At 44.7% G+C, this 15,092-nt stretch overlaps 2 protein-coding genes across 2 annotated transcripts in view; both read right to left on the bottom strand.

The window, feature by feature from the left end:
* The window catches only part of phyhd1 (phytanoyl-CoA dioxygenase domain containing 1), a 29,423-nt gene extending 25,475 nt beyond the window's left edge, over window positions 1–3,948 (bottom strand). The window contains exon 1 of the mRNA XM_078227556.1: window positions 3,767–3,948. Coding sequence (XP_078083682.1) covers window positions 3,767–3,814 — 48 coding nt within the window. The 5' untranslated portion in view covers window positions 3,815–3,948. The remainder of the gene's footprint in view (window positions 1–3,766) is intronic.
* Window positions 3,949–10,615: 6,667 nt separating this feature from the next.
* On the bottom strand, window positions 10,616–12,877 carry LOC144503052 (volume-regulated anion channel subunit LRRC8D-like). Its single transcript, XM_078227555.1, has one exon. It carries the CDS (start codon window positions 12,875–12,877, stop codon window positions 10,616–10,618), a length of 2,262 nt encoding a protein of 753 aa, XP_078083681.1.
* Window positions 12,878–15,092: the final 2,215 nt, after the last annotated feature.

Below are 15,092 nucleotides of genomic sequence, written 5' to 3'. Positions count from 1 at the left end.
GTAGTGTGAATTCAGTGCAACAATGTGGTTTAAATCTGGTTTAATGTCAATCCCGTGTGAAATATGTCCCGTTTGAGCTAATGTGCTTTATAATCTTCATGAAGGCCCTGCCTTCTCAACCTTGCCTCTGGCCTGAGGATCCTCGGGTTAAATCACCACCAATCTGCTCTCCCCCCTCAAAGGGGTCAGTAGTCTACGGTCATTTGGGGTTTATGGCCACTTTACCTCTAATGTGGTTTCTAACCTGATGGATACAATGTGATAGAATGTGGTTTAAAAAACAGAACAAAAAAACAAAGAACAATACAGCACAGGAACAGGCCCTTCGGCCCTCCAAGCCCGTGCCGCTCCCTGGTCCAAACTAGACCATTCTTTTGTATCCCTCCATTCCCACTCCGTTCATATAGCTGTCTAGATAAGTCTTAAACGTTCCCAGTGTGTCCGCCTCCACCACCTTGCCCGGCAACACATTCCAGGCCCCCACGACCCTCTGTGTGAAATATGTCCTTCTGATATCTGTGTTAAACCTCCCCCCCTTCACCTTGAACCTATGACCCCTCGTGAACGTCACCACCGACCCGGGGAAAAGCTTCCCACCGTTCACCCTATCTATGCCTTTCATAATTTTATACACCTCTATTAAGTCTCCCCTCATCCTCCGTCCTTCCAAGGAGAACAACCCCAGTTTCCCCAATCTCTCCTCATAACCAAGCCCCTCCATACCAGGCAACATCCTGGTAAACCTCCTCTGTACTGTCTCCAAAGCCTCCACGTCCTTCTGGTAGTGTGGCGACCAGAACTGGACGCAGTATTCCAAATGCGGCCGAACCAACGTTCTATACATCTGCAACATCAGACCCCAACTCTTATACTCTATGCCCCGTCCTATAAAGGCAAGCATGCCATATGCCTTCTTCACCACCTTCTCCACCTGTGACGTCACCTTCAAAGATCTGTGGACTTGCACACCCAGGTCCCTCTGCGTCTCTACACCCTTTATGGTTCTTCCATTTATCGTGTAGCTCCTCCCTACATTATTCCCACCAAAATGCATCACTTCGCATTTATCAGGATTGAACTCCATCTGCCATTTCCTTGCCCAAATTTCCAGCCTATCTATATCCTTCTGTAGCCTCTGACAATGTTCCTCACTATCTGCAAGTCCTGCCAGTTTTGTGTCGTCCGCAAACTTACTGATCACCCCAGTTACTCCTTCTTCCAGATCATTTATATAAATCACAAACAGCAGAGGTCCCAATACAGAGCCCTGCGGTACACCACTAGTCACAGGCCTCCAGCCGGAAAAAGACCCTTCCACTACCACCCTCTGTCTTCTATGACCAAGCCAGTTCTCCACCCATCTAGCCACCTCCCCCTTTATCCCATGGGATCCAACCTTTTTCACTAGCCTACCATGAGGGACTTTGTCAAACGCTTTACTAAAGTCCATATAGACAACATCCACGGCCCTTCCTTCGTCAACCATTTTGGTCACTTCTTCAAAAAACACCACCAGGTTAGTGAGGCATGACCTCCCTCTCACAAAACCATGCTGACTATCGTTAATGAGTTTATTCCTTTCTAAATGCGCATACATCCTATCTCTAAGAACCTTCTCCAACAACTTCCCCACCACGGATGTCAAGCTCACCGGCCTATAATTACCCGGGTTATCCTTCCTACCCTTCTTAAATAACGGGACCACATTGGCTATCCTCCAATCCTCTGGGACCTCACCTGTGTCCAGTGACGAGACAAAGATTTGCGTCAGAGGCCCAACGATTTCACCTCTCGTCTCCCTGAGCAGCCTTGGATAGATTCCATCAGGCCCTGGGGATTTGTCAGTCTTTATATTCTCTAACAAACCTAACACCTCCTCCTTTGTAATGGAGATTTTCTCCAACGGTTCAACACTCCCCTCCGAGACACTCCCAGTCAACACATCCCTCTCCTTTGTGAATACCGACGCAAAGTATTCATTTAGGATCTCCCCTACTTCTTTGGGCTCCAAGCATAAGTCCCCACTTTTGTCCCTGAGAGGTCCAATTTTTTCCCTAACAACCCTTTTGTTCCTAACGTATGAATAAAATGCCTTGGGATTCTCCTTAATCCTGTCTGCCAAGAACATTTCGTGACCCCTTTTTGCTCTTCTAATTCCCCGTTTGAGTATTTTCCTACTTTCATTGTACTCCTCCAGAGCTCCCTCCGTTTTTAGCTGCTTGGACCTAACATCACCTCGCCTATCTCTACTGACTCCATACACAAGTTCCCACTACTGTCCTTGACCGGCCCTAACCTCACCCTGGTCATTCTTTTATTCCTCACATAAGAGTAAAAAGCCTTGGGGTTTTCCTTGATCCGACCCGCCAAGGACTTCTCATGTCCCCTCCTAGCTCTCCTAAGCCCCTTTTTCAGCTCATTCCTTGCTAACTTGTAACTCTCAATCGAGCCATCTGAACCTTGTTTCCTCATCCCTACATAAGCTTCCCTCTTCCTTTTCACAAGACATTCCACCTCTTTCGTGAACCATGGTTCCCTCACTCGGCCATTTCCTCCCTGCCTGACAGGGACATACCTATCAAGGACACCCAGTATTTGTTCCTTGAAAAAGTTCCACTTTTCATTAGTTCCTTTCCCTGACAGTTTCTGTTCCCAACTTATGTCCCCTAATTCTTGCCTAATCGCATCATAATTACCTCTCCCCCAATTGTAAACCTTGCCCTGCCGTACGGCCCTATCCCTCTCTATTGCAATAACAAAAGACAGCGAATTGTGGTCACTATCTCCAAAGTGCTCTCCCACAACCAAATCTAACACTTGGCCCGGTTCATTTCCCAGTACCAAATCCAATGTGGCCTCACCTCTTGTCGGCCTATCCACATATTGTGTCAGGAAACCCTCCTGCACACACTGCACAAAAACTGCCCCATCCGAACTATTTGACCTACAAAAGGTAATATTTGGAAAGTTAAAGTCCCCCATGACAACTACCCTGCGACCCCCACACATATCCATAATCTGCTTAGCAATTTCTTCCTCCACATCTCTATTACTATTTGGGGGCCTATAGTAAACTCCTAACAATGTGACTGCTCCTTTCCTATTTCTAACCTCAGCCCATATTACCTCAGTGTGCAGATCCCCCTCGAAGTGCCTTTCCGCAGCCGTTAAACTATCCTTGATTAACAATGCCACTCCTCCACCTCTTTTACCAGCTTCCCTACACTTAGTGAAACATCCATACCCCGGAACGTCCAACAACCATTCCTGTCCTTGTTCTACCCACGTCTCCGTAATGGCCACAACATCGTAGTCCCAAGTACCAATCCACGCCCCAAGCTCATCTACTTTGTTCCGGATGCTCCTTGCATTGAAGTAGACACACTTCAACCCACCTTCCTGTCTACCGGTACCCACCCTTGACCCTGATACCTTCCCCAATACCTCACCACCCTCACTGACCTCTGGACTACAACTCCTTTTCCCACTCCCCTGACAATTTAGTTTAAACCCCCCTGAAGAGCCGTAGCAAATTTCCCTCCTAGGATATTGGTGCCCCTCTGGTTCAGGTGCACCCCGTCCTGTTTGTACAGGTCCCACCTTCCCCAGAATGTGTTCCAATTAAGCGCACTAAGTATAAAAGGTAGGCTGCAGTGTACAGCGGGCAGCTAAACACATTTGCTGGCAACAAGTGTAACAAAGTGAAGGTGATGCAAACTTCCCCAGGACTCCCTGAACTTTTGACTGTGCGAAAGTCACTACTCACCGCTGTGCTGAATTCGCCAGTGAGCATGTTATTTGAAGATATATTCATTCTCCTTCGGCCGAACAACGAGACTGAGAAAGGAAAGCATTAAAGCTGCTTTGCCTGTCACATGTACATGGACACACGCCAGGCTACTCCCTGCGTTGACCGATGTGGGTCAAAAGGGTATGTGTGTCCATGTGAAAATAAATATTACACGTCTGTAGTAGTTCCCCGAATAAATATTTGAGCTGGAGTCAGATTCGCCATGTGACCTGTAAACAAGTTACAATCAACTGAAAAGTTCCGAGCTGATAGGTCCCTAATTGAGGTTAATCCTTTACAAATACCGGATAAGAAGCCTTTGAAAAGTTAATCTGTTTTTATTCTGGTCCCAGGTTCTTAGAAGATAACCGTTTGGTTCTTAGATTTCTCCCATCTGAATGATTCTGGGATTCTGAGAATACATTACCGCTTCAGTGACACACGGAACGATTTCCCACTGCTGTGGAAGTAGACACTAAGTAAGAGTTTTAACAACACCAGGTTAAAGTCCAACAGGTCCATTTGCTACCAAATAAATAACCTGTTGGACTTTAACCTGGTGTTGTTAAAACTCTTACTGTGTTTACCCCAATCCAACGCCGGCATCTCCACATCAGTAGACACTGAGGCCAGCCCACATCAGACTGGGAACTGTCCAAGGGAAAAGCATAGGGGCATTCCCGAACTTCAATTAAAACATGACCTTCTCAGGAACACAGGAAGAGGCAATTTAACTCCCTTGAACCTACTTTTTTGCCCCATATCCTTTGGTTAACAAACATCTGTCAACATCAGATTTAAAGTTAAGAATCGACCTGGCAATTAACTGCAGCTTTTAAAAGAGGGTCCCAAACTTCTATGCATAAGGGGGGGGGGGGATTGTAGAAGTGTCTCCTAACTTCATTCCTGAAGATCTGGATTTATTTTCTAGGGTAACCTCAACACCCTGAGCAAAGGAAATAGAATCATGGAATCCCTACAGTGCAGACTCAATGGGCCGAATGGCCTCTTTCTGCACTGACTCTCTGAAAGAACATCCCACCAAGGTCCTCCCCTCTCCCCTACCCCCATAGTCCCACACATTTACCATGATCAATCCGCCTAACCTACACATCTTTGGACACTAAGGGGCAATTTCGCATGGCCAATCCACCTAACCTGCACATCTTTGGACTCTGGGGGGAAACCGGAGCACCCGGAGGAAACCCACACAGACACGGGGAGAACGTGCAAACTCCACACAGTCACCCAAGGCCAGAATTGAACCCAGGTCCCTGGTGCTGTGAGGCAGTAGCGCTAACCACTGTGCCCCCATGCCGCCCAAAATAGTTTTCCCTATCTACCCTATCAGCTCACCTTAATATCCATTGACTGTCTAAGTTCCAAGGAATGCAACAATAGTTGTGCAATCTCACCGAGTCAGAGGGCGGGATTTTCTGCAGCTCCTGCAGCATGTTTCATGGTGGCGGAGGCAACCCATCATTGGCCTGCAGCAGGATCCTGCAACTATCAATGGGGTTTCCCATTCGATGCACCCACTGCTGCCAGGAATCCCGTGGTGGGGGTTTGCTGTCAGTGGGAGTGGAAGATCCTGCCGGCAAGAATGGCCAGAAAATTCGGGCCATTGGGTTTTACAGTACAAAAAGAGGCCCTTCAGCCCATCATATTTGCGCCGGCCATCAGGCACCTACCTATTCAAATCCCAGTTTCTCTCTTTATAAATTAACACTTGGTGTCAGGTATCATTCTGGTAAATCAGCACTACACTCCCTTCAAAGCAAAATATATTCCTGTTAAAGTGAAGCTTCCAGACTAAACCCAGTATTCCTGGTGTAATCTCATTGGTGTTCAATGGGTGGGATTTTATGGCCTCGCTCAAGCGAGACTGAAAATTCCCGCCCGAGGTCAACGGATATTTCCGTTGTTCGCCCCTCGCCCGCTCCAAATCCGTGGCAGCCGAGGCGGTAGAATTCCGGAGAGCAAGTCTGTAGCCTAATTTCTCATTTCTTGTATTGTAGTCCTCTCGATATAAAGCCCAGCGTTCTATTAACCTTATTGTTTATTTTATGTATCTGTTTGTGATATTTTAATGATTTATGCACACAATTCCCAAAGTCTCTTTGAGCTGCCACAGCTTCCAGCATTTCAACATTAGAAAGCACACTGTTCTATTCTTTCTAATTTTGAAATAGATTACCTCACACTCGCCTTCATTGGAGTCCATTTGTCACCGATTTACTCACACGTAACCTTTGAACATCTCTGTAATTTTATGCTTCCCTCGGCACTATTTACAATGATATCTATCTTTGTGTCATTGGCAAATTTGGATATCTGGCACTTTATCCCATCATCTAAATTATTCATAAATACGGCGAATAGTCCAAGCCACAAATCCGTGTGGGACATCACTTCACATCCTGTCCATTTATCCCCATTCTCTGTCTCCTGCCAATTTCCTAATCAGGTCAATACTTTGTCATCTATTCCATGAGCTCCAACTTTAGCCAACAACCTCTGATAAGGGACAACAAAAACTGAAAATTCTGGAAATACTCAGCAGGTCTGGCAGCACCTGTGGAGAGAGGAAAACAGAGTTAACGGTTCAGGTGATGACCTTTCAGCAGAACAATATCTTGTAAGGGACTTTAACAAATGCCTTCTAGAAGTCCACGTAAATAATGTACATTGACATTCATATAATCTAATCTTCTCTTCAAAACATTCAAACAGCTTTTGTCACGTTTGATATGTCCCTTATAAATCTAGACTGGCTTTCCCTAATCAGTGGAATATTTTCAAGGCATTCAGACACTCCATTTTAGTGATTTCTGGACTACAGATGTGAGGCTAACTGGTCTATCATTCCTCAGATTCCCTCCCTCGCCTTTCTTAAGTAGCAGAGTGACACAAAGGGCGGGATTTTACGACCTTGCTCGGACGAGGCTCATAAAATCCCGCCCGAGGTCAACGGAGAATTCCATTCTATGAGCTTTGCCCGCTCCGATTCCGGGACAGGCAAGGCGGTAAAATTCTGGCCAAAAATGTCCCAATCTAAAGGAAAAGCTCCGAAATCAAGAGAAATTTGCAAAATCCCAGTTAGGGTACCAGCTATATGTACCAGCTATATCCTTCAAAATCCAGGGATGCTAACCAGCTGGTCCTACGAATTTGCCACCTTTTTTACTATTCTTATTTATTCATGTTCATTTCGGTGAATTCCTGCCCCTGATTCAATGTTAATTTCCTTGGCATGTTTGGCATACACTTGTCATCCTGTGCTTTAAACACTGCTGCAAAGTAATTAGTGGATAGAGCTGTGAAGAAGGCCTATAGTGTGTTAGCTTTTATTAACAGGGGGTTGGAGTTTAAGAGCCGTGGGGTTATGCTGCAACTGTACAGGACCTTGGTGAGACCACGTTTGGAATATTGTGTGCAGTTCTGGTCACCTCACTATAAGAAGGATGTGGAAGCGCTGGAAAGAGTGCAAAGGAGATTTACCAGGATGCTGCCTGGTTTGGAGGGTGGGTCTTATGAGAACAAAGAACAAAAAAACAAAGAACAATACAGCACAGGAACAGGCCCTTCGGCCCTCCAAGCCCGTGCCGCTCCCTGGTCCAAACTAGACCATTCTTTTGTATCCCTCCATTCCCACTCCGTTCATATGGCTATTTAGATAAGTCTTAAACGTTCCCAGTGTGTCCGCCTCCACCACCTTGCCTGGCAGTGCATTCCAGGCCCCCACCACCCTCTGTGTAAAATATGTCCTTCTGATATCTGTGTTAAACCTCCCCCACTTCACCTTGAACCTATGACCCCTCGTGAACGTCACCACCAACCTGGGGAAAAGCTTCCCACCGTTCACCCTATCTATGCCTTTCATAATTTTATACACCTCTATTAAGTCTCCCCTCATCCTCCGTCTTTCCAGGGAGAACAACCCCAGTTTACCCAATCTCTCCTCATAACTAAGCCCCTCCATACCAGGCAACATCCTGGTAAACCTCCTCTGTACTCTCTCCAAAGCCTCCACGTCCTTCTGGTCGTGTAGCGACCAGAACTGGACGCAGTATTCCAAATGCGGCCGAACCAACGTTCTATGCATCTGCAACATCAGACCCCAACTTTTATACTCTAAAAGGTTTGAGGAAAGGTTGAGGGAGCTAGGGCTGTTCTCTCTGGAGCGGAGGAGGTTGAGGGGAGACTTAATAGAGGTTTATAAAATGATGAAGGGGATAGATAGAGTGAACGTTCAAAGACTATTTCCTCGGGTGGATGGAGCTATTACAAGGGGGCATAACTATAGGGTTCATGGTGGGAGATATAGGAAGGATGTCCGAGGTAGGTTCTTTACTCAGAGAGTGGTTGGGGTGTGGAATGGACTGCCTGCAGTGATAGTGCAGTCAGACACTTTAGGAACATTTAAGCGGTTATTGGATAGGCACATGGAGCACACCAGGATGATAGGGAGTGGGATCGCTTGATCTTGGTTTCAGATTAAGCTCGGCACAACATCGTAGGCCGAAGGGCCTGTTCTGTGCTGTACTGTTCTATGTTCTATGTTCAATCTGTCTATTATTTAGAACCATAGAATACCTACAGTGCAGAAGGAGGCCATTCGGCCGATCGAGTCTGCATCAACTCTCCGAAACAACATCTTACCCAGATCCACCACCCCTCCTGCCTATCTCCGTAGCCCTGCACATTTCCCATGGCTAATTCACCTAACCTACACAATTTTGGACGCTAACGGGTAATTTAGCATGGCCGATCCACCTAACCTGCACATCTTTGGACTTATTTTTATTTCCCATATCACTTATCAACCCACATTGTTCCTGACCATGCCTGTTTCCCTATTGAAATCACTAAAAAGAATGCTTTGATTTTGATATCTTTGCAAGTTTCTTTTCACATTCCTTTTTGTAGCACTTACTCTCTGTTTTGTTGTAATTTGTACCTCCCCCAGTGGCTAGGATCTGTGCCTTTTTTTTGCATTCTGGGATGTTTTGTGTGTTTTTGTACATTGTCTCTCACCTCTTGTCAAGCATGACTGCTTCTTTGTGGGGAAAAGTAGCACTCTTGTCCCTTCGGGGTATAAAATGGTTCTGTATTGTGTGAAGTTGGTTTTTTTTTGAACACCTTCCTCTGATCTTGTGCCAACTGAGCCATTAACAGATGGGCCCAGTGTTCTTTGCACAATCACAGTCTCATTGCATCGAAGTCAGGTTTACATAATCTGGAACTTTAGAAGCTGCTTCACATTTCTCCCTTTCAAATGCAACATCGAACTTGATCAAATTATGATTACTAATAGATAAACGTTCACACACAGTTAAGGTTGTTTACTCAATGTGGCTCATTATTCATTACTAAATGCACTAAGGCCTGCTTCTTTAGGATATGGGCGGCACGGTAGCACAGTGGTTAGCACTGCTGCTTCACAGCTCCAGGGTCCCGGGTTCGATTCCCGGCTTGGGTCACTGTCTGTGTGGAGTTTGCACATTCTCCTCGTGTCTGCGTGGGTTTCCTCCGGGTGCTCCGGTTTCCTCCCACAGTCCAAAGATGTGCGGGTTAGGTTGATTGGCCAGGTTAAAAATTGCCCCTTAGAGTCCTGAGATGCGTAGGTTAGAGGGATTAGCGGGTAAATATGTGGGGGTAGAGCCTGGGTGGGATTGTGGTCGGTGCAGACTCGATGGGCCGAATGGCCTCCTTCTGCACTGTAGGGTTTCTATAAAAATTCTATATACGGGATTCTCCGGCCGCGCTCGCCTCAAAACCGGAGAATCCCGCCCGAGGGCAATGGACCTTTACACAGTCGCCCCCCCCCCGAATTCCGGCCATTGTTGCAGAAAACAATCTTGAAACAGTCAAGAAATTTGCCACCTTTCTGCTTATTCCAATTAGTTAAAATCTTCCATTAAAATGACTAAATTTTGTTACATGCTTATCTCATCTCTGCATTTGTGCACACTGCCACATCATAGTTACTACAAGGGGCTTAGACACAGCTCCCAATACAATTTTAAATCCTGTTCTATTTATCCAAAATGTTTTCGCTTCCTGCTTCCCCCTCATTATGTCCTCTTATTATTGAAGTAACTTAATCCCTAATTACCGATCCCCCCCACCCCACCAGATCCCCATATCATTCTTGTAGGCCCGCAGTTGATATTCAAAACTTAAAGGTAAAGCAACAAGATAGCCAGATAAAGATAGAAATGTAAACAAAACTCTGAACATTCCTGGAAATCAGTAGTTAGCACTGCTGCCTCACAGCACCAGGGACCGGGGTTCAATTCCAGCCTCGGGTCTGCGTGGAGGTTGCACTTTCTCCCCGTGTCTGCGTGGGTTTCCTCCGGGTGCTCCGGTTTGCTCCCACAGTCCAAAGATGTGCGGGTTAGGTTGATTGGCCATGCTGAATTGACCCTAATGTCAGGGGGATTAGCAGGGTAAATATGTGGGGGTGACAGGAATAGGGCCTGGGTGGGATTGCAGTTGGTACAGACTCGATGGGCAAATGGCCTCCTTGTGCACTGCTGGGATTCTATGATTCTATGAATCTGATTCTATGAACAAATGGCAGGTAATGTTGGTGCTACATTTGAGCCAGCATAAATCTCAGTGAAAAGAAGGCTTAACTAATAAAGTATAACCATTAAAATGTAAGAATATTATGTCATATGAGAAGCTTTATTCAAAATCTATCTAGGTCATTTGATTCATTTAGTTCCAATCGGTTGCTTTCTTCCTTACACCCAGCGTCGTTTTCACCAAACATCGACATCTTTGGAACTAAGCTGTTGATATCTGACGCTTTTCGATCTAATTGCCACCCATCTTTTCCCTTATTTCTAAAGGAAGTGACTCAATAACATACAGTTCTATGAGAAGTCCATTAAGCTTTAGCATAGGGCATTGCCCTATTTCCAGGGGGAGTTTTTCCAGGTTGTTTCCTTGGAGTTCCAGCTGGGATAATTGGCTGAGCTTGGAGACCTTTCCGCTGATGGACGAGATCAGGTTGCTGTTTAGTTTGAGCGTCATGAGCTTGTTACATTTGAAAAGCTGTTCTGGCAGCGTTTCTATTTTATTGTAACTTAAATCCAAATAGTACAAGTTTTTCAGATTTCCGATATCTGTGGGAATTACAGAAATGTTGTTGTGGTGTATATCCAAGTAATGCAGCTTATCAATAGTGAAAAGGACTTTTGGTAATACCTCAATCAGGTTGTTTGACAAGTAAAGATATTCAAGCTTCTTGATTAAATTGATAGTTGAAGGAATGGTCTTGATCATGTTAAACCAGAACTTCAAACAGGTTAACTTCTGCAGGAATTGCAAGTTGACAATATCTTCAATCTTGGTAAGATTGTTGCCTTTAAGGTCCAAGACTTGAAGTTTGGATAAGGCGTAAGTGGCAGTCGGGATTTTATCCAATTCACAGTTGTGAAGTTCAATTTGAGTCAGATTTACCATTTTCTTTAAGATACTCAATCCCGAGAGCTTGGTCTTATCATTATGAATGCAAAGCTTGAGCAGGTGGAATGCAACGTCAATGATAGTCGAAGGTATCTTAGAGAGACTTGTTTTGAGGTAAAGGACCTTCAGAGAGCGGAGACCCTTCATGGGTTCCAGTTCCAAACCTTTTTTCTCAAAGGCCAGCTTTCCAGTGAGGTACAGCTCCTTGAGCTGGATCAATTTGTAGACCCAATCTGGGATTTCGTCACGACTCACAAATTTAACTCCCACTTTCTTCAGCTGATTCCTCAACCACATTAGAGCTGATGGGGTAACTTCGGTCACACAATGCGAGAGCCAGATTTCTTCCAAGTGCTCCAGTTGGGTTATTTTGTTGGATATTTTAACATTACTACAAAGCTCCAGCCTTAAGACCTGCAGGTCGGTAACTTCGTAGACCGATTCAGGAATCCCTGATAGCATGAAGAGGTACAACTCATACTGATCCTTCTTAGTCTTTTTCAAATGTTGCTTCACCTTCTCCACTGTCCAATCATTATTTAAACTTAATAATTTTAATTTTTTCTCACTTACCTCTGAGAGGAAGACGGTAAGACGCTTGCAATATAGGGTGTCATACTGATCAATCAAATGCAACAAGAAGGCAAAGTCATTTGTCACCTCAGGGATATCAGTGAACTGGCTCTCACCTCGTTTCTCAAATGAATATATTTTGAGAGATTTCCTGAAGACCCAACATATTGTGTGGACGCAGAGTATCCAATAGATAATCACTAAACCCAAATATAGCAGAGCCATTTTCCCAACAAAGCGAGCAGTGCTATAAGTACAATCGAAAGTCTTGTAAATAACCAATTTTAGTGCATTAGGTTCACATACATTATTAAAGTTAACAACATAGATATAGGCTGGAAAGTAACCAATAATAATTAAGCAGTGTATTGTTTTGAACAACGTTTGGCCAATATATAATTTGTAGATGGTATCTTTCTCTTCAACATGGAGTCTGAATCTCCTTACTTTCTCAAACAAAGCTTTGGCCTGTTCTGCATCCTTTTTGTCCATAGTTGAGCCAGACACTGTCACGTTTGAGTGAATGCGTGTGGCGAGTTTCACATTTGATGTATCTTCTTTAATGCTGATGTTGTCGCTGTCATCGTCAGAGGCCTTCTGTGATGCCAAGGCTTCTTCCCGTTCACTGGCATCTACACACACTGCTGTTGATAGTGCTTTGGATGTCCAAGGTGACTGAAAACACTTTTGAAGGATGTCAAGGAACTGTTGCAATTTGGAGCTTGTTTTCGGATATGTGAAACAGAAGTTACTGCAGATAATCAGGACCACTGTGTGGAATAGAATTAGATAAGAGAAGAACCTGGTAAACCATGGAATTTGACTATAACACATTTGATTGACATACCAGTACTGCCAAACGTATAACTTTGTAGCCCTCCCTTGGCGGACAGAAGGCTGTGCATTTGGATTCATACGTGCTTCCGGATTGGTACTGTCATCGGATATTCTTGAAGTTTTATGCAAGGCTGAACCTATCTCATCGGGTGCCTTTCCATCTTTATTGGGATGTGGCAAACAGAAAGTCTCATCCATGTAAAGCTGTATGCTGCAGCCAAAGATAGCCAAAAACAACATGATAATGGTCAGATAATCCATGAAAGTGTCCCACCAAGGCTTGAAGACCTTGTAGGCAGGTTGCTTATTGTCCTCCAAAATTGAAACATCACCGATCGAAAACATACCTGAAATAAATGCAAAAATTTAAAATGACATTTGAAAACTACATTTTATAGACACTTAGAGGAAGAGTTGCATTGTGAAGATGTGACTGGACTAGTAATCCAGAGGTATAAATTCAAATCCCACCAACCTAGCAGCTCGGGATTCTAAGTTAAATTAATTAATAAACGTGAAACTAACAAATTAGACTCAGGAATAATGATGATCATGAAATTATTGGAATTTCATAAAAACTGATCTGGATCACTAATCTTCAGTAAGAAGATTATCACATCTGTGCTTACCCCAGTTCAACGCCGGCATCTCCACATCATCACTGATCTTCCACCGGAAGTAAATCTCCCATAGTTATGAAAGCCCACCAATGCCTTTACTTTCTCAGGAGGCTAAGGAAATTTGGCATGTCCGCTACAGCTCTCACCAACTTTTACAGATACACCATAGAAAGCATCCTTTCTGATTGTTTCACAGCTTGGTATGGCTCCTGCTCTGTCCAAGACCGCAAAAAACTACGAAGGGTTGTGAACGAAGTCCAGTCCTCCACGCAAACCAGCCTCCCACCCATTGTTTCTGACTACATTTCCCACTGTCTCGGAAAAGCAACCAGTAGAATCATAATTATAACCCATGCACCCCGGACATTCTCTCTTCCACCTTCTTCCATTGGGAAAAAGATACGAAACCCTGAGGTCACGTACCAACTGACTCAAGAACAGCTTCTTCCCTGCTGCCATCAGACTTTTGAATGGATCTACTTTATATTAAATTAATCTTTCTCTACACCCTAGCTATGACTATAAATTACATTCTGCACCCTCTCTTTCCTTCTCTATGAATGGTATGCTTTGTCTGAATAGCGTGCAAGAAACAATACTTTTCACTGTATCCCAATACATGTGACAATAATAAATCAAATCAAATTTAATCAAATCAAACTCAAATCTAATCTATATGTGATCCACAGCCGTGTGGTTGACTGCCCCTGAAGTTGCCTGGCAAGCCACAGAAAGGTTTGCTGCAGAAAGGTTTAATAAGATTAAAACAGGACAGACTTTCCAGTGTAGGGCACTTAAAGACAAATTCACACACTGTCCGGTTGATCTTGGAATATCTGCCTCAGTACTATCTGTGAACTTGTACCAAAATTTGGACAGCTGTCCAAAAGAGTTGGCATTTATCCGATAATGTGAATTGTACAACTATGCCCTGTCCACATAAAGCAAAAGAAATCCAATTCAACCAATATCCTGATACTCATTGAATCACATCTTACAGCCAATGTGCCAGACTCCTCCAACACTATACCCACCAGAGGCACCACAGTGATATACAGTCAGGAGGAGACATCAACAATGACTCCAAACCTGTTGAATTCTCATGACATCAGTTCAAACATGGACAGGGAAATATCCAGCTGATTGCCACCTATTGCCCTCATTCAGCTGATGAACCAATACTCCTCCGTGTTAGAATTCCTACAGCCCATTGAGTCTGCGCCAACTCTCCTACAGACTATCTTACCTGCCTATCTTATCTTACCTCTCCTCTGCCCTATCCCCAAAACCCCACACATTTATCATGGCTAATCCATCTAACCTACACATCTTGGGACACTAAGGGGAATCTTAGCATGGCCAATCTACCTAACCCGCACATCTTTGGACTGCAGGAGGAAACCGGAGCACCCGGAGGAAACCCAGGCAAACACGGGGAGAATGTGCAAGCTCCACACAGACAGTGACCCAAGGCTGGAATTGAGCCCAGGTCCCTGGCGCTGTGAGGCAGCAGTGCTAACTACTGTGCCCCCATGCCATTCATGGAAAAAGCAAGAGCACAGAATATACTCTCGGAGGGATTTCAGCGTCGATCACCAAGAGTGGCTGGGTAACACCGTAACTAGCTGAGTCTTGAAATATGTATTTGCCAGATTGGACCTCTGCAGGTAGTGGGTGAACCAACAAGAAAGAAAATCTACTTGACTGCAGGCAGCACGGTGACACACTGGCTAGCACTGCTGCCTCACAGCGCCAGGGAATCGGGTTCAATTCCGGCCTCAGGTGACTGTGTG

The sequence above is a fragment of the Mustelus asterias genome, chromosome 13, assembly GCF_964213995.1.
Source record: "Mustelus asterias chromosome 13, sMusAst1.hap1.1, whole genome shotgun sequence".
In the NCBI taxonomy this organism is placed as follows: domain Eukaryota; kingdom Metazoa; phylum Chordata; class Chondrichthyes; order Carcharhiniformes; family Triakidae; genus Mustelus; species Mustelus asterias.
This window is presented reverse-complemented; position numbering and strand designations above follow the sequence as displayed.

What these genes read in the sequence shown, in the direction of transcription:
- LOC144503052 (XM_078227555.1), bottom strand. Translation starts at nt 12,877, where the DNA reads ATGGATGAGACTTTCTGTTTGCCACATCCCAATAAAGATGGAAAGGCA.